Source organism: Galeopterus variegatus, unplaced genomic scaffold (genome assembly GCF_000696425.1).
Source record: "Galeopterus variegatus unplaced genomic scaffold, G_variegatus-3.0.2 Scaffold287, whole genome shotgun sequence".
Classification (NCBI taxonomy): Eukaryota; Metazoa; Chordata; class Mammalia; order Dermoptera; family Cynocephalidae; genus Galeopterus; species Galeopterus variegatus.
Window position 1 is genome coordinate 219,858 of NW_007726398.1, and position 22,051 is coordinate 241,908.

The 22,051-nt window shown below is 41.0% G+C and overlaps 1 protein-coding gene across 1 annotated transcript in view; it reads right to left on the reverse strand.

The window, feature by feature from the left end:
* Positions 1 to 22,051, reverse strand: part of TTN (titin) — a 274,143-nt gene that overhangs the window by 24,168 nt on the left and 227,924 nt on the right. The window contains exons 275-287 of the mRNA XM_008567052.1: positions 18,145 to 22,051; positions 15,849 to 18,029; positions 8,979 to 15,746; positions 8,073 to 8,369; positions 7,379 to 7,966; positions 6,983 to 7,285; positions 6,578 to 6,874; positions 4,870 to 5,157; positions 4,458 to 4,757; positions 3,897 to 4,199; positions 3,500 to 3,805; positions 1,617 to 3,383; positions 1,012 to 1,305 (exon numbers count right to left, since the gene is read on the reverse strand). Coding sequence (XP_008565274.1) covers positions 1,012 to 1,305; positions 1,617 to 3,383; positions 3,500 to 3,805; positions 3,897 to 4,199; positions 4,458 to 4,757; positions 4,870 to 5,157; positions 6,578 to 6,874; positions 6,983 to 7,285; positions 7,379 to 7,966; positions 8,073 to 8,369; positions 8,979 to 15,746; positions 15,849 to 18,029; positions 18,145 to 22,051 — 17,599 coding nt within the window. The remainder of the gene's footprint in view (positions 1 to 1,011; positions 1,306 to 1,616; positions 3,384 to 3,499; positions 3,806 to 3,896; positions 4,200 to 4,457; positions 4,758 to 4,869; positions 5,158 to 6,577; positions 6,875 to 6,982; positions 7,286 to 7,378; positions 7,967 to 8,072; positions 8,370 to 8,978; positions 15,747 to 15,848; positions 18,030 to 18,144) is intronic.

A 22,051-nucleotide genomic window follows, 5' to 3' on the forward strand; every position in this document is an offset into this window, starting at 1 on the left:
ATAAAGACATGTATAAACATTTTTTATTAGCAACATATCATAAAACCTGGAAAGGTAATGACTTCTACTGTGCTATCAAAGGCTATTTTGAAAGTAGGACTGATGATTGAGAATTTAGACTACAGTGTTAAACATTTGCCTCTTATTAGGTTATTCTCTTTGTTATGTGTGTCATGTTATGAATTTTGTATTACCATTTGTAAAATGAGAAAGTAAACATTTACAGATCATTACTTCCTAAGTAAATGCTGTATGTTTAGACAAGTTCCTGCAAGAGGTCATCAGCTGCACTCAAGCAAGGTGATGATTGTGTTCTTGTATGTATGGACTATTTTAATAACTTCAGTAAAGATGCACAGTTATTCTTGAAGGCCTTTTTCTTTCTTTATTATGAAAATTACAAAGCTAAAAACTCATCCCCACTTGCATGCTATTTATATGGGAATGGAGTGAAATAATAGACATGGTAAAAAGAATTGATGCCAATTAAATTTTTTCTTCATCTGAAAAGGCAGAAAGGCAGAAACGCAGTAACTTTGGGTAATTTGTATGAAATGATGTTTCTGTTCCCATTTTGCAGACCAGGGGCCAAAAGCTTTTGTTTTTTTTGACCGGTAAGGGTATCACAACCCTTGGCATGGTGTCATCTGCACCACACTCACCCAGTGAGTGCACCAGCCATCCCTATATAGGATCCAAAACCGCGGCCTCGGTGCTACCAGTGCCGCACTCCTGAGTGAACCATGGGGCTGGCCCCAAAAGTATTTTTTTTCCCCCTTTTTGTCTTTTTCATTACTGGTAACGGGATCGCAACCCTCAGTGTCGCGCCCGCACCGCGCTCAACCAGTGAGCAGACCGGTCTCTATATGGGATCTGAACCCTCGGCGGGAGCGCTGCCGCGCTCCCAAGCGCCGCACTCTACCGAGTGCGCCACCGGGCCGGCCCCCCAAAAGTATTTTTTTAAAATACAAATGCTCTTGGTCACATTGGCAATCAGTTGCAAATGCTTACCATTTTCATCTCTTGTCATAATAATACCAGAAGATTGTGAGGGCGGGCTTATAGTTCCAACAGCATTTCTTGCAATTATTCTGAACTCATAACGATCCCCAGGACTAAGTCCTGTCACTGTGTACTGACATTCACTGACATCAGTAAAGTTGCATCTGACCCAGCGATCATCCCCTTGCCGTTTCTCAATGCTGTAGGCCACAATTTTACTGCCTCCATCACGCAGTGGTGGGTTCCATTTAAGTGTGATGGTTTCCCGGGTGACATCAATGTAGTCAGGAGTGCCAGGTGGGTCTAAAAAATTATAAAGAAGTTAAATGTATCATGTCCGTAACCAGCTCTTAATCATGAAAGGAAGAAAATAAAATGAATAAACCCCCAAGCTCATTTTAGTCATTAATTTAAACTTTCTGTTTCATAGTCTTTAAAAAGAACATTAAATTACTCTGTTAGACTGATTTAAAGTCTTTCCCCTTGCTTTCCATGACCAGCTCTCTAGTGATGAGAAGATATTTAGGAAGGTGAAACATGGAAGAAAACAGTGTTTATTTGTTACTAACACATTTAATTGCTGAATTAAATATGTTTGAATAACAATCACTTACCTACTGGGGAAACAGCTAAGGTAAATTTGCTTGGGTCACTAGGTGAGCTTAGGCCAGCGGAATTTTCAGCATATACACGGAACTGGTAATCCAGACCTTCTATTAGTCCAGTAGCTCTATATTCTCTTCCAGATATTGGTGATGTATTAACTCTTTGCCAGAGGATGCTATTTCTTTCTTTCTTCTCAACATGGAATCCAGTAACTTCTGAACCACCATCATAAACTGGAGCATCCCAAGTTAGTGACATGCCATCAGAAGTCACATTGTATATAACTGGCTTTCCTGGAGGACCAGGAATCCTGAACTGGTGTTTTGCCACAATAATGTTGGAGACGAGTGGTTGGCTGACTCCGTATCTGTTTTCTGCCCTAACTCTAAACTGATATTCAGAGTCTTTGACTAGATTAGGAACTTTGAAAGTTGTCCTGGCAACACTTGAACACACCATCTTCCAGTTAGTTTGTGAAGTTTCCCGCTTCTCAATGCTGTAACAAGTAATTTCTCCTCCTCCATCATCTTCAGGCACATCCCATGATAGTATGACACTGTCAGCCTTGATTTCATCAAATCGAATAGGTCCTTTGGGCTTTGATGGTGGGCCAAGGGTGATGACTGTAATGGGGAATGAGTTTCTACACACTGCGTTATCAAGAATAATGGTGTATTTCCCTCCATGTTCCTTCTTAACATTCTTAATACTAAAAGTAATTTTGTTTTCAGTTTTACCGAAACGAACAAATTCGCTTTCTTTCAATGGCAAGCCATCTTTCAGCCAACTGATAGATGGTTTGGGTTTTCCTTTATAAGGTAATTCAAGGTGCACATTATGCCCGATTCTCACGGAGACTTGTGCCCCCGGTATTTCTGACAGGTCGACTTCAGGTGTAATTACAAGTTCTTTCACTGTAATTGGCCCAATAGTGACAGCATCGCTCAGTCCTTTCTCATTTTTGGCAAACACTCTGAATTCCAGGACTGACTGTTCCTTGAGTTGGCAAACCTCAATTTCACATGTCTTACTTATGCCAGCATGTGACCATGTTTGTTCACCTTTACCTTTCCTTTCCACAACATAATCTGTGATGATGCTTCCACCATCAAAGTCAGGTTTGGTCCAGCTCAGGGTAACAGATGTCTTTGTTGCATCTTTCATTGAGAGATCGCGTATAGGAGCTGGTACTTCAGCAGCCTTCACTGGTTCTGTAGTTTCACAAGGTTCTCCGATTCCTATTTCATTTTCTGCAAGGACTCTGAAGAAGAATGGAATTTTCTCTGACAAGTCTGTTATCTTAAGGGATGTGCTGGAACATTTGTGTGACACGACTGACCATGTTCTCTTTGTGGCATCTCTCTTTTCAATGACATAATTAATTATGGGAGATCCTCCATCTATAAGAGGAGGATCCCAGAGCAAAGTGACCGTGCCTCGAGAAACATGTTTAACCTGTAGTTTCTGGCAAGCGGCTGGTGTATCAAGCACTTTAACATTCACGGTTGAAGACTTTGGTTGACCAACTCCGTTTTCTATTGTGAGAATATATTTTCCTGTGTCATTGCGAGTAACTTGAGGAATAGTGAGTAATGAAGATGAATCAGTGTTTTGAATGCTGTATCTGGCATCACTGCCAAGATTCCTCTCATCTTTTCTCCATGTGACAGTAGGTGGAGGCCTGCCTTTAAAGGGAATTAACACTTGTACATCTTCACCAGCTTTAGCTATAATAGAGGTTCTGAGAGCCACATCTAGGTCGATCTCTGGTTCCTCTGTAGACATAAAATGGACATGTACAGTGAATTTTAAAAGCAAGAAAATTAGTGATTTCCTGGAATTACTCTAACAATAAAAAAATAAAAGCATAATCACACCAATAGGTACATACCAAGTATATCTTTAGCTTGTGCAGGTTCAGTCATTTCTATAGGTTCTCCTTGTCCAGCACAGTTTATGGCAGATACCCGGAAGTAGTAATTGACTCCAGGTTGCAGGTTAGATACCACATATTCTGTAGTTCTGACTTCTCCTTTAGTAGAGACAATTGTCCATTCCTCTTCTTCTCCTTGTCTCATCTCGACAACGTACCCAGTAACAGCACTGCCCCCATCATAGACAGGTTTACTCCAGCCAAGTGTAATGGATGACTTAGTTGAATCTGCAATTCTTATCTTAGCGGGTGGGCCTGGAGGATCTGGAATGACCATTCACAATACATAATTACACAATCACGTACAATTTAGTCACACAAGAAAAGACATAGATGAAGGTGTACGAGCACTTACCAACAGGATCAGCAGCTTTGTAGAAGTCAGATGGTTCAGAAAATGGACCCTGTCCAGCAGCATTCACAGCACAAACTCGGTATTGATAGTCACTGTTTTCTGTGAGTCCCGTCACTTTCTGTCTGGTGTCACGGATAGTCTCCTTTAGTACTTTAAACCATCCTAGACTCTTCTTGTCTCGTTTTTCAAGGAAATAACCACTTATTTCACTACCACCATCTGCCACTGGCCTGCTCCAGATAACAGTCATTGAATTCTTGGTAATCTTTGTCACCTCTGGTATGCTTGGTGGCCCAGGTGTAACTATTTAGAAAGGAAAAGGAAAATGAGTTCAAAGGATCAACAGTACTGATAAATTCTACCTTTTGATCTTGAAATCCTATCCAAGAATATTAGTTTCATTTATTATATTTTCTACCTTGTGAAAAGGATAGTAAATGAGACAAGATGTGATACAAAAGAAAATCTTTTTAAGAAAACATTCACAGGCTAGTAGAATAGTTTATATTTTACAATTTTGTGTGTGTTTTATTTCAGTTTTTTAGTGAAATAATGTCTCACCAAATGCATTCTTGGCTACAACTGCATCAGATTCCAGGGCCTCGCCAATTCCATATTTGTTCACGGCTCGGACCCGGAAGATATATTCATTTCCTTTGATGATTTTGGTGGTTGTGATGATGCATTCTTCCAAATTTTCAGACACCATAGACCACACGACGCGGCTTGTTTCACGCTTTTCCACTACGTAGTGAGTGATTTTTGCACCACCATCATCAGCTGGAGGCCGCCAGAGAAGGGTTATCTTTTCAGCAGTGACAGTCTTAAATTCAATTGGTCCACCTGGAGGTCCTGGTTTGTCTGTCAATGAAAGAACAAAACAATATGTCAGTACTTTTAAAAAGCCTACTAATTTAAAATAACTAAGCTTTAGGCAAACAAAATATGACATTTGTCTGTATTCAGCACCTACCAAGGATCTGCACTCTGATGGTGGCTGAGGCTGAGCCCATGGCATTCCTTAGTTTTAATTCATAGCTTCCACTGTTAAGGCGATTAGCATCTCTGATGAGTATAGATGCAAGGTCAGTGGTATTTTCAACACACACCAGTGCATTGGTTTGTAATTCTTTATCATCTTTATACCACTCAATTGTAGGCTCAGGTTTACCGGAAATGCCAGCTCTGAGCTTCACAGATGTACCTGCTCTGTATTTGACAACTTCCGTATATTCTAAAGGCAAATCAATTACAGGCCCACCTGCAAGAAAAACAGTTGGAAATATTTAAAATATCATAAGGATGAAAAAAAAAATGGTTGCAACAACCCTAAAAGTCATTGGCTCTTATTAAATTACATATATGTATGTTTGTGTATATATAAATACAAGTATATATATTTAAATAAATATATAAATACACAGACACACACAGTAGTTCTAATCCTCTTTTAAATATTTAATTTTTACAAGCCACTTTCCTATCTCAGATGGGGAAGAAACATTGTAAGCAAGCTCTATATTCCAGTGACATTGCACTAATTGTCCAGGGACTTAAGTGCCATTTAAATGTGTTTTAAACGTCTATTAGGGATTTTATTCCAGTGGTGAAATGGGATATGGTAGCAAGAACATCCTGAAGAAGCTGCATTATACATTTTCTTTCACTGTAGCCTCTCTTTCTTCTTCTTCTCACCACCTGCTATTCTTTTTCTTTTCTCTTCTCAGTTCACTGATATCCAAGTGTGGGCAGTTTACATCCGATCCTAGAAGTCTGAATTCTGTGCTCATAGAGCTATATACTTACTGGAAACATTTTCTGCCAGGCTGCTTAAAATTATTAGAAACAGAACTAAATTTGGCTTGCTTCACAGTCTCCAATTACTGAGTCAGTGTCCACAAAGCCTGATTCATAAAGAGCGGCCCTGGAATTCTCAGCATGAGGATAGGAGTGGATCCTTCTGCCGAGATACTATGGTGGCTCAATTTCCTCCTTCAAAATTGATAACTTAGAGAAAAAGTGTCACAGAGTATCTGACTCTCATGACATTTCAATTTCAAACTATTTTGGGGTTGAATGTGCTGCTTGTTTTCCAGAATGGTCATGTATGTGTATTTTGGACTGACAGTGATAGAGACGGGGCTCTGGAGTCTGTCTGTTTGAACCCCCCTCCATCACTAATGAGCTTTTTGACCTTGGAGGAGTTACATAAACACCCTAAACCTCAATTTCTTTTTGCAAAATGGGCTAAGTGGAGGGCTGTTAGAACTAAGGGAGAGAATTCATGGAAATTACCCAATAAATGTTAGCTGCTGCTAAAACTATCATCACCAAAGTCTCTGTTTAGTCTTTCATTTATTTAAGAGCAGTATTCTCTGGGGACTCAACCATGGTTTTAATTATTGACTCTGATAATATATAATAAAATGAAAGCACCAACTCATATACTCAAAGAATCGTAAAGGGTTGAAATTGGAAAGGCCATTAAATATCCTGTAGTCCAAATCTCTCATTTTATAGTTAAGTCAGGTGGTCTGGAGAGGTTAAGGAATTTTCCTAAGACTCCCAGGTAGTTCATAATTTCTTCCAAAAACAATTAAGACACACAGTAAAAGCTTTAAAAGTAAGGAAAAATATTGAGTTAAATAGCTGTTGGAATTCAAAGTGTGAAAAATGCTTACCATAAGAATCTATGCATGTAATGGGGCCTACGACCTCAGATGGATTGCTGATGGAACCAACAGCATTCCTAGCAAAGACACGGAACTCATACTGGGAATTCTGAGTCAAGCCAGAGACAATGAATTGAGTCTCGATAACATTAGTGAAGCTAGCCTTGGTCCATCTGCCATCTGGAAGGTCACGTCTCTCAACAATAAAGCCTGTGATCTTGCTTCCTCCATCAAAAGCTGGTTGTTGCCATGAAAGGCTGACAGAGTTCTTTGAAATATCAGTGACACGAACATTTCTTGGGGGTTCTGTGGTAATAAGACAAAGCAGATTAGTGGCACTTATGTCAATATTATTTTGCTTTGCAGAGATAAGATTTGTGTTTTTAAGTTGTCCTTCTCACAACAAGTACATACCACAGGCATCAATGGCCAAGACTGGTTCAGAAGGATGGCTAGGTTTTCCAACACCAGCAGCATTTTCTGCATATACCCTGAATTCATAAATAAGTCCTGCACTGATTGTTGTAACTTTGAAGTGAGTTGTGCGGATGACCATTTTGTTGACTTTTTGCCATAAAATACTGTTTCTGTCTTTCATTTCCAGGTGATAGCCTGTGACTGCACTGCCTCCATTGGACACTGGTTCATGCCAGCCCACAGTGATGCTTTCTCGAGTAACATTAGTGACCCATGGTGTAGATGGTGGACCAGGTCTTGCTACAAAAGAGAGAAATCCCATAGGTTAATGCGGACATTAAAACATTTATGGCAAATGAAAATCTGGGGTCTTTGAAAAGTTTGGCAACTTACTGTACGGTAGTTTGACAGTCACACAAGCTGAGTCTATATGATCACTGATGCCAAAGCGATTTTCTGCTTTGATGCGGAATTGGTATTCTTCTCCTGTAGTCAGTTTCATGACTTTAATCATGGTCCTTGCAACTGTCGCAGACACTTCAGTCCATACTGTGGTACTTGTTTCTCTCTTGAGTACAATGTAATTGGTCACTTGACTTCCACCATCATACTTAGATGGCTCCCATTTGAGAGTCACACTTTCTTCAGTTACATCACTAATAACGACAGGGCCAGTTGGAGGACCAGGCCTGTCCAGCACGATGATGTTAATGAATGTTTTGGTGGTTCCACTGGAGTTGGCAGCAGTGATCTCATATTTTCCAGCATCAGCAGCAACACTTTCTTTGAGATTGATGGTCAGGTTCTCAGCAGTAATTTCAGTATTAAATCTCATGGTTGCCTTCAGGGGGACACCATCTCTCGATAAGGTCACTTTGGGCAGTGGTTTTCCAGAAATTGGAATGTCAACTTTAAGGTTTGAACCAGCTCTAACATATACGGTGTGACTTGGGAAATTCTTCATATCAATTTCAGGTGGTTCTGAAAAATAAGAATATGGAAAATGAAGGTGAAAAAAAGTTCCTAAAAGGGAACTTAAATCAATGCAAAAAAGTTCAAATTTTGCTTCTATATCAGATTGATATACCTAGTTGCTCCTTAACAAGAACAGGAAGCAGAAGCTCTCTTGGGTCACTCAGGCCAGCTTGATTTTCAGCAAACACCCGGAAAAAGTATTCAGAATTCTCTCTCAGACCAGAAACAACGTGATGGGTTGACTTTACCACTGCACATTTAATCCAGTTTTTCTGTCCTTTTTCTAGTGCTTCAACGATATAGTGCACAATTCTGCTACCACCATCATGTTCGGGTTTCAACCAAGTCAGGGAAACACTATCTTTGGATACACCTGTTACTCCAAGTTTTTCGGGTGGGCTTGGTTTTTCTAAGAAAATAAAGCATCAAAAGAAAGAGAACAATTATGATAACTTTTTTTCCATGTGCATTCTTCATGCATTGTCAAATGAAAACTTAGATGAAGGGCATATATTTAATTTGAATCTTTCTTATTTTTTATATGACCAGTTTGACTTCTGAGCCAACCAAGGCTCACCCAGGCTATGTCATCACATGTTATAGCATTTAAATTCAAATTAAATGTCAAACAACCAGATTAAGTGACAAAATTTAGCCCAAATACATCATGGGTATAAAAGGAGTAAGATAAATAATCTTGTAAGAAACTTCATCATACGGTTTCTGCACACACACACACACACACGCACACACCCATACACACAATCTATATATCTGTATCAGTTAAATTCAATTATAACTAAATTCAACATATATTATCCAATTCTAGCTACGTAAATTTCTACTTTTTTTAATCAACGAAAAACTATATTAGAGATTTCATTTTATGCTATAGTATGAAGAGTCTGGGGTGTGAACCAAAAGTAATTAAATTTAAACAATGACTAATTGCAATGATTCACACTATTCTAGCAAAATTAATATGGATATGTAGGTTTTCCTTATTCTTAACACATACCTGTTATTTTTACGCCTTCCTTTGTTTCAGCTGGTACACCAACACCAAACTCATTTTCTCCAGCGACTCTGAAGTAGTAAATAGCCCCTTCTTGTAAGTTGGTAACTTTGTAGGAGAGGCGGTTGCAGTTGTTGGTCACAGAGACCCATGCTTTCTTGCTGGCCTCGCGTTTTTCTATGTGGTAATTCTTTACCGGTGCTCCACCATCATTTTCAGGAACATCCCAGGATAACACTGCAGACTCTTTGGTTACATCTTGTACAGAAATATTGGCTGGAGGTCCTGGTGAATCTAAAACTTTGACAACTAAGGTCAGTGAAGCAGCACTCAAGACATTCTGAATTGTTAGTGTGTATTTTCCAGAATCATTTCTGTTGGCGTTTTCTATAGTAAGTGATGTACGACAATCTGTGGAATCAATGTAAGCTCTAGTGCGGAGGTCAGTGTCTGGCTTACTCCATAAGACACTGGGTACTGGTCTTCCTCGGAAAGGCACAGTCATGGTAAATGAGGCACCAGCCCTGACAATCAAGGTCTTCCTCATTTCACTGTCAAGATCAAACGCAGGTTCTTCTTCTCTTTCTTTTGCTATCTGGGGGTCAGAGCTATCACTGGGATCACTAGCACCAACCTTATTGACAGATCTTACTCTGAAAACATATTCAGCTCCTGTTGTCAGTCCACTTATTGTATATTCTGTGCCCCTGAAGCTCTGAATGGTGGTTTTCCAGTCAGTTTCATCAGATGTTTTGTATTCTACAGTGTACCCAGTTATTGGGGCCCCACCATCAAACAAGGGCTTAACCCAGCTGATAGTTATAGTTGTCTTGCCTGAATCCACAATTTTAGGTTTGGATGGAGGAGATGGTAAGAACACTGGATCTTCTGCCCGAATTAAGGGAGAGGTTTCACTGGGAAGACTTAGGCCAGCAGCATTTTCTGCATAAACCCGATACTCATATTCACATCCTTCCCGAAGTCCTGTTGATTTCACTCTCAGATCATAAACTGGTTTTTTGTTTACACGCACCCATCGTAGGCTGTTTTTCTCTCGCCTTTCAATTATATATCCAGAGATTTCACTGCCTCCATCACTCTCAGGTCTTGCCCAGCAAAGTGTCATGAACTCTTTGGTTACAGATGTAATTTCCAAAGATGTGGGTGGACTTGGAACTGTAAATGGATCTAGTGCCTTTACGGCCACACTCTCTAGGGGCTCACCAACACCATATTTATTAACACCAGTTACTCTAAATATGTATTCATTGCCTTTGAGTAACTTGGTTACTTTACAGAATGTCGTCCTTAATTCTCCTTCACATATTGTCCATGCCAGGCGGCTTGTTTCACGTTTTTCTACAATGTAATAGTCGATATCTGCACCACCATCTTCTTGGGGACGTCCCCAGGAAAGAGAGCATTTCTCAGCAGTGAGGCCATTTATTTCAAGTGGTCCTGCTGGCGGGCCAGGCTTATCAAGTACCTTGCAATTTACTGCTGTAGACCGAGTCCCTGCAACATTCTTCAGTGTTAGTACGTACTGCCCGGTGTCTCGTCTTACACAGTCCTTAACTGTTAACAAAGTATTATAGTCAGTTGAGACAATTTCTGTTCTTGCTCTTTCTTCGATTTCTACACCATCCTTGGCCCAGGAAATTACTGGAAGAGGTCGCCCTGCAATGTCTGCGTTTATCTTAAGGACATCTCCAGCTTTGACAACAATAACATCTCGGAACTTGACATCCATCATAATTCTTGGAGCCTCAACATCATCTTTAACGGTAATAGGTCCAGTGGATTCAGATGGTTCACTAACTGAGTCAGCAGCATTTCTTGCAAAAACCCGGAATTCGTAATGCTGATCTTCAGTAAGTTCAGTTACTTCAAAGTATGTTTCTTGTATATTAGTAAAATTGCATTTCAGCCATCGGCCATCTGGTAGTTCTCTACGTTCAACAATGTATCCTGTGATCTTAGCTCCACCATCATAATGTGGCTTAGACCATTTAAGTGACACTGATTTTCTTGTGATATTTGTGACTTCAGGTTGTCCAGGAGGGTCACAAGGATCTCTTGCGGGAACTGGTTCACAAGATTTACTGCATTTACCAATTCCAGCAATATTCTCAGCATATACACGATATTCATACATAAGTCCTTCATCAAGGCCGGAGACTTTCATTTGAGTATCGGCAATGAGAATTTTATTTGCTTTTGACCAAAGAATGCTGCTTCTTTCTTTGTACTCAAGGTGATAGCCAATTACTTGACTTCCTCCATCATTAACCGGCACTTGCCAGCTTACATTCATGGTAGATTTTGTGGCATGCACAACTTTAGGAGTACCAGGAGGACCTGGGGGACTGAATGGATACTCTGCAACAACAGCTGAAGATTCACTGTAGGCGCTCTTTCCATAGCGGTTTTCTGCACAAACACGGAACTGATATTCATTTCCTGTTGTCAGACGAACGATTTTAATAGATGTTCTTGCAACTGCTTGTGAAACTACATGCCATGCTGTAGAAGTGGTTTCTCTCTTTTCAACGATGTAATTGCTAATTTGGCAGCCACCATCATATTCTGGAGGATTCCAAGAAATAGTTACATTGTCACAGCTAACCTCATCAATACATATAGGTCCTGGAGGTCCTGGTCGGTCAAGGACAATTACAGTAATAGGAACTGTTATGGATCCAGCACTGTTTGAAACACATAATTCATAAGTTCCAACATCTTCCCTTGCAGCTTCCTTGATAGATAGTGATGTTACAGTCTTTGAAGAAGCAACATTGACTCTAGTTGTCTCTTTGAGAGTCTGACCATCCTTTTTCCAGCTTACAGTAGCTTGAGGTCTTCCTTTGAATGGTACATCAATCTTAAGTTGGTCTCTAGCCTTTACATTGAAAGTATGGAAAGGAAGCTCAACTGAAGGCTTTATTTCAATATCCCTTGCAATCACTGGCACTCCAAGCTGTCGTGGATCACTTCTTCCTTTTTCATTGACTGCGGCTACCCTGAAGACATACTCTTCTCCTGCAGTTAGGCCAGATATAGTTGCTTCTAGAGTCTTAACTTGTGTGCAAGTGCTCCATTTTTCACTCCCTTTAGTCTGCATTTCAACTATATAACCTGTAATTTTGCTGCCACCATCACTTTCTGGTTTCTCCCACTTAATTGTAGCTGTACTATGGGTCACATCAACAAGAGTTACTCTTCCAGGTGGGAGGGGTGGTTCAGACACCTTAACGGGTTCAGTTGTTTCAGCTGGCAAACCAATCCCATATTCATTGGAAGCCAAGACTCGGAAGTAGTATGAACATCCTTCTTGTAGGTTTTCAATTTTGAAAGTAGTCTTAGTGCAATTGTTTGTAACAGTAGCATAGGCTTTTCTTGTAGTTTCCCGTTTTTCAACGATGTAGTTTGTAATCTTAGCTCCACCATCAATAAGTGGTGGTTCCCAGGACAGTATCACTGAGTCTTTCTTCACTTCTCTTACAGTCAAATTCACAGGAGCACTTGGAGAGTCAAGAACTCTGACGTTAACAAAAGCTGTTTTGGAACCACTGTTATTTTCTAATGTTAAGTTATACCGACCACTGTCAAATCTGGTAACATTATCAATCACCAACATTGTATATGAACTGGTCACCTCAATCTGGGCCCTCTCAGTGAGAATGCCTTCGGCCTTTTCCCACTTAACTTCAGGTTCTGGTCGACCTTTGATGGTGACGAATAAGCGTAAAGTAGTACTTGCACGCAGAATGACCACCTTTCTGAGATCGGCATCAAGTTCTATTTCTGGTGGCTCCATCCTCTCCTGAGCAACAACTGAACCAGGTATAGTTGCAGGTTCACCTACACCTTCAGAATTAATGGCACAAATACGGAAGTTATATTCAGTATTTTCTTTAAGCTTGGTCACTGTAAACTGCTTTCCTTGTAATCCTGTCGGTGGAGTGCAAGTTGTCCATTCATCAGCAGCGGCTTCTTTGACCTCAACAACATAGCCTTTAACAGGTGCACCACCATCATAAATTGGCTTATTCCATGCCAGGGAGATGGAGGATCTGGAGGTGTCAGTCACTTTTGGATTGCTTGGTGGACCTGGTGGATACAAGGCATCACATGCGCGGTAGAAAACAGATGGCTCGCTAGGTTCACCCACACCGGCTGCATTTTCAGCAGCAACTCTGAATTCATAGGAGTGGCCTTCGGTAAGGCCAGTTACCCGGAACCGGAGATCAGATAGTGTTTTCTTGTTGCACTTCGTCCATCTAATGCCTTCCTTATCTCGTTTTTCAAGAATGTAACCCTCAATTTCAGCACCTCCATCATCCACTGGGCGTGCCCATGTTACTACCATAGAGTCTTTGGTGATTGCTGAGGCTTCAGGTATTGAAGGAGGACCCGGTAGCTTATAAGGATTACAGGCTATGACAGGCTCAGATTCCAGGGGTTCACCAATTCCATATTTATTCACAGCCATGACACGGAAAATGTACTCATTACCAGGAAGAAGTTTAGTGACTTTGTAGTTAAGGGCCTGTACCTCAGTTGAAACCTGGGTCCAGGAGAGTCTGCTTGTCTCTCTTTTTTCAATGATGTAATGTGAAATACTAGCACCACCATCCTGCAAAGGTGGGTTCCACGCCAGGTAACATTTTTCTGCAGTAACCCCTGAAACTTTCAGAGGCCCTTCAGGAGGCCCTGGCCTGTCAAGTACCTTTACTGTGATTGGTATAGTCTTTGTACCACCAACATTGCTGAGTTTCAGAATATATTGTCCTCCATCAGTCCGTATACAGTCTTTGACAACAAGAGTTGTTTTCTGAATAGTAGATTTAATTTCCATCCTAGCAGCTGTTTCTTCAAGCTCTTTTCCATCTTTTGACCAAACAATATCAGGTATAGGTTTGCCACGGATATCAGCTTCAAGAACGAAAGTCTCGCCTGCATGAACAATGATGACATCTTTATATTTTGGATCCAGTGAGGCACTTGGTGCATCAATTTCATCTCTTGCAGTAATGGCACCACTACTTTCAGATGGTTCGCTAAAGTTGCCAGCTGCATTTCTTGCGATTACTCTAAATTCATATCTTTGGTCTTCTACAAGTCCACTTACTGTAAATTCAGTTTCTAATACATTGGTAAAGCTGGCTTTCATCCATCGGCCATCCGGTAGATCTTTCTTTTCTACAATATAACCTGTTATTTTGCTGCCACCATCGTAGGCAGGTTTCTTCCACTTCAGTGTGACATTGTTTCTTGTAATAACAATGGCTTCAGGGCGACCAGGTGGGTCACATGGATCACGAGCAACAAAGCATTCTGACACTTTGCTAGGCTTGCCGATACCAACAATATTTTCAGCAGAAACTTTGAACTCATATTCAATGCCTTCATCAAGCCCAGTTGTTTTGAATTTGGTGTCTTGAATGGGGGTCTTATTTAACTTGACCCATAAAATGCTGTTCTTTTCTTTCTGTTCAAGATGGTAGCCAATCACTTTGCTGCCTCCATCATTAACTGGCTCGTGCCATTGCACAAGCATTTGATCTTTTGAGACTGCTGTCACAAAAGGAGTTCCAGGTGGTCCAGGTACTTTAAATGGATATTGTACAATAACTGGTTTCGAATCTAGGGGGACACTTTTTCCATACCTGTTTTCAGCAAAAATTCTAAACTGGTACTCGTTGCCTGTTTTCAATTTGGTTATTTTAATTGTTGTTCTTGCAACTGTTGCTGATACCATGTGCCAAGTAGTGGTGGTTGTGTCTCGCTTCTCTACAATGTAGTTGCTTATTTGGCAGCCACCAGTATAGGCTGGAGGTTCCCAAGATATGACCACAAAGTCTGCGCTAACTTCATCGAATCGAACTGGTCCAACTGGAGGTCCAGGCTTTTCCAATACAATAATGCTGAGATTTTCTGTTGCTGTGCCTGCACTATTTGTTGCTGTTATGGTGTATTTTCCGAAGTCATCTTTGTTACTTTCTTTAATGTGCAGAATAGTTGAGGTAGCTGTTTCTTCAACATTTGCCCTTGTTGTCTGTTTAAGAGCCTCACCATCTTTGACCCAAGAAATTTTAGGTCTTGGTCGGCCTATAACTGGAATTTCTATTTTAAGATCTTCTCCAGCTTGAACACTGTATGTGTTAAATGGTAACTTAAAACTGGGCTGTATAGTCAAGTCCTTGGCTATGACAGGAACACCAAGCACTCTTGGATCGCTTTTTCCTTTCTCATTGTAAGCCTTGACACGGAACTGATATTCTTGTCCAGAACTCAAACCAGTAACAACCGCATTACAGACTTTGGACTCAGCCACAACACTCCATTTTTCAGTTCCTTTGGGCTGCATTTCAACAACATACCCCAGGACTCTGCTACCACCATCATGTTCAGGTTTCTCCCACATAAGTGATGCACTGGTCTGGGACACGTCAGTAAGCGTAACCTTTCCTGGTGGGGAAGGAGGTTCAGCAGCTTTCACGGCATCAACAGTTTCCACTGGAACACCAACTCCAAATTCATTTTCAGCCATTACTCTAAAGTAATAAATGGCTCCTTCCGTAAGATTCTCAACTTTAAAGCTTGTTTTGCTGCATTTACTACTCACGTTAGCATACGCTTTTCTGGTTGACTCACGTTTGTCAATAACATAGTTCTTGACCTTTGCCCCCCCATCAATGATGGGTGGTTCCCACACCAAAAGGACAGAATCTTTTTTCACTTCTCTGACTGCCAAATTCTGTGGTGGGCCTGGAGTGTCAAGAACTTTCACAGTTACAAAAGCGGTCTTAGATCCACTGCTGTTTTCCAACTTGAGAATGTATTCTCTGACTGCCAAATTCTGTGGTGGGCCTGGAGTGTCAAGAACTTTCACAGTTACAAAAGCAGTCTTAGATCCACTGCTGTTTTCCAACTTGAGAATGTACTTCCCAGCGTCATTTCTATCACAGTTATCTATAGACAGTTGGGTATAGTTTACTCCCTTTTCAATTTGGACCTTATCTGTGAATTCACCTTCCTCTCGAGACCAAGTGATCTCGGGTGTTGGACGACCTTTGAATGGAATGTGAATTCTGGCAGATCCACCAGCTCTTACAACAATTCCTTTCCTTAATTCAGAGTCAAGGTCAAGTTCGGGTGCTTCAAGTTTATCTTCTGGTTTCACAGTACCAGGAACTGATGCAGCCTCACCTAAACCAACTTTGTTGAAGGCACAGACTCGTAATTTATACTCTTGGTGTTCAGTGAGTTTTGAAATTTCAAATCTATTGACTCTCAGGCCAGTCTGTGGAGTAACTATTTGCCATTCTTCTTCATTTGCTTTACAGATTTCTACTACATATCCCAGGATCTCACTGCCACCATCATAGATGGGTTTACCCCAGGCAAGTGTAATTGAATTTTTAGTGGTATCTACAATGTGTGCATTCGTGGGTGGGCCAGGTTTGAACACAGGATCACAAGCCTTATAATAAACTGTAGCTGGACTTGGTTCTCCAACTCCAGCAGCATTTTCTGCAGAGACTCTGAATTCATACTCATGATCTTCTGTTAATCCTGTTACTCTTAGACGCAAATCTGTAATGCGGCGTTTATTACATTTTATCCATCGGATGCCACTTCTGTCTCTTTTCTCTACAATGTAACCAATAATCTCACTGCCCCCATCACTATCTGGACGGTTCCAACAGACAGTCATGGAGTCTTTGGCAATATTTGTGACTTCCACACTTTTGGGTGGTCCAGGAAGCACAAATGGATTTTTCATTAATACTGGTGCAGATTCCAGAGGCTCTCCAACACCATATTTGTTGACAGCCATTATACGGAAAATATATTCATTCCCTTCTAAGAGTTTGGTAACTTTCAGGGAATTGGTCACAACTTCTGAAGCAACAATAGTCCAGGCAAGCCGACTGGTTTCTCGCTTTTCAACAACATAGTGAGAAATGTCACTGCCTCCATCTTGAAGTGGTGGAGACCATGTTAAAGAGCATTTTTCAGAAGTGACTCCAGTAACCTGGACTGGCCCTTCTGGAGGTCCTGGTCTATCTAATACTTTCACATTTACTGGGAATGACTTAGAACCTGCAACGTTGGAAGCTCTTAAAATATACTGTCCACCATCAATTCTAATGGCATCTTTTATAATAAGTAAAGCCTTGAAATCTGTGTTCTTTATTTCACATCTAGCAGATTCTTCAATTTCCTTATCTCCTCTTAACCACTCAATGGTAGGTAGGGGTTTTCCATAGACGTCAGCCTCAAGCCTGAATGTTTCTCCAGCATTTACCACAATTGTGTCTCTGAATTTTGGATCCATTGAAATTCTCGGAAGTTCAACCTCATCTTTGGCAGTTATTGGTCCAGTACTGTCTGACGGTTTACTTATTGCACCAGCTGCATTCTTTGCAATGACTCTGAATTCATATCTTTGATCTTCAGTAAGGCCTGATACAGTAAATTGAGTTTCAATGACATTAGTGAAGCTGGCTTTCATCCAACGACCCTCAGGCAAATCACGTTTCTCTACAATGTAGCCTGTAATCACACTTCCACCGTCATATACAGGTTTGGTCCACTGTAAAGTGATTTCATTTCTTCTAACCATTATTGCTTCTGGGGTTCCTGGTGGGTCACAGGGATCTCTGGCTACGTAGCATTCAGAAATCTTGCTTGCTTTGCCTACACCAACTATATTTTCAGCATAAACTCTGAATTCATATTCAATGCCTTCTTCAAGATTCTGTGCTTTACACTGGGTGTCATGAATAATAGTTTTGTTGACTTTTGTCCACAAAATACTATTTCTTTCCTTTCTCTCAAGGTGATAACCTATGACTGGGCTTCCACCATTATTGATTGGTTCATGCCACTGTATGACCATGGAGTCTTTGGAAATGGCTGTGGCAAATGGTGTGCCTGGAGGGCCTGGTTCTTTGTAGGGATATTGAGCTACAATTGGATCAGACTCCAAGGCAAAGCTTTGTCCATATCTGTTTTCAGCAAATATTCTGAATTGGTATTCTGTACCTGTTTTCAGTTTGGTCACTTTGAGTGTAGTTCTTGCAACGGTAGCAGAAACAACATCCCATACTGTGGTGGTTGTATCTCTTTTGTGAACATATTCTGAATTGGTATTCTGTACCTGTTTTCAGTTTGGTCACTTTGAGTGTAGTTCTTGCAATGGTAGCAGAAACAACATCCCATACTGTGGTGGTTGTATCTCTTTTGTGAACAATGTAGTTAGTGATTTGGCAGCCCCCTGTATATAATGGAGGATTCCAAGATAATGTAATACTTTCAGCACTGACTTCATCAAATTTAACAGGTCCTTGTGGAGGATCAGGTTTATCTAGAGTTATAATTTCAATAGATGCTGTTTTCTGACCAACAACATTGGCAACTGTGATTCCATATTGTCCACCATCATCCTTATGAGTTTCTTTAATACTGAATACAGTGAGGTCAGGTGAATCAGTCACATTGATTCTTGTGGTCTGTTTCAGTGGAAGACCATCTTTAGTCCAGGTAATGGTTGGTTTAGGACGTCCAGAAATTGGCACTTCTATTTTCAAATCTTGACCAACCTGTACGGTATAACTGTTGAATGCAGGTCTGACATCTGGCTCAATGACCAGATCTTTGGCAACTATTGGAACTGCAAGGGACCTAGGATCACTTCTCCCCTTTTCATTTACAGCAACAACTCTAAAAAAGTATTCTTCTCCCTGAGTTAGGTTGGTAATTACTGCTTCAAGGGACTTTACTCGAGCACACTCTGACCATTTCTCACTGCGCTTAGCTTGCATCTCCACAATATACTGAATGATTTTACTGCCACCATCATGTTCAGGCTTTGTCCAACTCAGAGAAACACTGTTTCTGGTGACATCATCCACAGTTATTTTTCCTGGAGGTTGTGGGACTTCTGCAACCTTAACTGGATCAGCAGTGCAAGCAGGAAGGCCGATACCATACTCATTCTCAGCTGTGACTCTAAAGTAATAACTGCAACCTTCTTGGAGTTGATCAATTTTCCAAGAATTCTTATGGCAATTTGTTACAACAGCAGCATATGATTTTCTGGTGGCTTCACGTTTCTCAACAATGTAATTTTTTATTTTGGATCCACCATCCAACAAAGGAGGTTCCCATGTAATCGATACTGAGTCTTTGGTGATTTCTGTGACTTTCAGGTTAATGGGTGGACTTGGTGTGTCCAGGACTCTCACAGTAACAAAGGCAGACTTTGTTCCACTGCTGTTTTCTAATGTGAGTGTATATTTTCCACTATCATATCGGTTGACATTGTCAAGAACAAGAGAGGTAAAACTGCTAGTGACATCAATTATAGCTGCATCTCGGATTTCACCGTCCACCTTCTCCCATTTAACTTCTGGAGTAGGACGACCTTTTATAGGAACAAATAACCGTAAGGAGCCACCTGCCCTTATATTTATAATTTTCCTTAGTTCTAGGTCAAGATCAATGTCTGGTGCTTCCAGTTTTTCTTCAACTATAATAGGTCCAGGGACATCAGCATGTTCTCCAACTCCAGCTTTATTAATAGCACAGATACGGAAGTTGTATTCATGCTTTTCCAATAGCTTCTCAACTTCTATATTTGTTTTATTGATTCCAGTTGGTGGAGTGCACATTGTCCATTCACCAACACTCACATCACATTTTTCAACAATGTATCCTTGTATTTCACAGCCACCATCATATATTGGTTTGCTCCAAGAAAGGAAAACTGAAGATCTGGTAGTATCTATGACTTTGGGGTTGTTTGGAGGTCCTGGTTTGTAAATAGGATCACAAGCCTTTTGGTAAGTGGAAGGAAGGCTTGGTTCACTGAGTCCCGCAGCATTCTCAGCAGAGACTCTGAATTCATAATTGTGATTTTCTATGAGTCCAGTTACTCTCAAGCGCAACTCCCCAATCAGACGCTTGTGACATCTTGTCCATCTGATACCTTCTTTATCCCGTTTTTCAAGGACATATCCAAGAATTTCACTGCCACCATCAGATGCTGGCCTTTCCCATACAACTACCATTGAGTCTTTGGTCACTGTTGTGACTTCTGGAGCTTTTGGTGCATCTGGCACCACAAATGGATTCTTGGCAATTACTGGCTCAGATTCAAGAGGTTCACCAACACCATATTTGTTTACAGCCATTATACGGAAAATATATTCATTGCCTTCAAGAAGCTTAGTAACCTTGCAGCTGAGAGTTTGCACATTAGCATCAACCACAGTCCAAACTAAGCGGCTGGTTTCTCTCCTTTCCACGACATAATTTATGATATCACTCCCACCATCCTGAAGTGGGGGTTTCCAAGCTAGTGTGCATTTTTCTGCTGTAACTCCTGAGATAGCAACAGGTCCTTCAGGTGGCCCTGGTCTATCAAGAACTTTGACATTCACAGTAACTGATCTCTCTCCTGCAACATTTTTGGCCTTTAATATGTAATTTCCACTGTCAATGCGCACTGCATCCTTTACACTGAGACTGGTGGCAAAGTCAGTGCTCTTTATTTCTAATCGAGCTGTGTTTGAAAGCTCCTGATCACCTTTTATCCACTGAATCGTTGGTATTGGTTTGCCGTAGATATCTGCATCAACTTTGAATGACTCACCAGCATGAATCACAATTGTGTCTTTGTATTTTGGATCTATACTTATTCGTGGTGGATCTACCTCATCTCTTGCAGTTATTGCTCCTGTACTTTCTGAAGGCTCACTAAACACTCCTGCAGCATTTCGAGCTATAACCCGGAACTCATATCTATGATCTTCAACTAGGCCAGTTACTTCAAATTGAGTGTCAATGATATTTGTAAAACTGGCTTTCATCCAGCGGCCATCAGGTAATTCTTTCTTCTCAACGACATAACCAGTGATCTTGCTTCCACCATCATAGGTAGGTTTCTTCCACTGAAGAGTCACAGAATTCCTTGTGACAATGATTGCCTCTGGCCGTCCTGGTGGATCACATGGGTCACGAGCTACATAGCACTCTGACACTTTACTTGGCTTGCCAATGCCCACAATGTTCTCTGCAGAGACTCTAAATTCATATTCAATGCCTTCGTCGAGGCCAGTTGTCTTAAACTTGGTTTGAGGAATAGGTGTTTTATTCAACTTAACCCAGAGGATGCTGTTTCTTTCCTTGCGTTCTAGATGATAGCCAATGACTCTGCTTCCTCCATCACTGACTGGCTCATTCCATTGTACTTCCATGCTGTCTTTGGAGGAGAGCGTGACAAATGGCGTGCCAGGAGGACCAGGAACTTTGAACGGGTACTGGGCTACAATAGGCTCTGAATTGAGGTAGGTACTCTTTCCATATCTGTTTTCAGCTGCAATTCTAAACTGATATTCACATCCAGTCTTTAATCTGCAAGCCTTTATAGTTGTCCTTGCAACGGTAGCTGACACAATTTGCCAGGTGGTTGTTGAAGTGTCTCGTTTCTCTACAATGTAATTATTGATAGAACTTCCACCATCATACTTAGGTGGGCCCCAGGAGATAGTAATACTATCAGCTGTCACTTCATCCATTTTAACCGGTCCAGTTGGAGGCCCTGGTTTATCAAGAACAATAATATTAAGGGTTTCAGTGGCTTCACCAGCTGAGTTAGTCAGTTTAACTACATAATGTCCAACATCTTCTCGGCAGGCCTCCTTTATTGTCAGCAGTGAATTATTTTCTGTGCTCTCTGCATTTACTCTAGTTGTCTGCTTCAGTGGTACATCATCTTTATGCCAGGTTACTGCTGGTGTAGGGCGTCCAATAAATGGAACATCAACTTTTAGATCTTCACCTGCCAGTACAGTGTAAGTATTGAACAGGAGTTTGAAGGCTGGTGGAATGACAAGATCTTTCACTGGTGTAGGGCGTCCAATAAATGGAACATCAACTTTTAGATCTTCACCTGCCAGTACAGTGAAAGTATTGAACAGGAGTTTGAAGGCTGGTGGAATGACAAGATCTTTCGCAATTACTGGCACACTCAGTTGTCTAGGATCGCTGATGCCCTTTTCATT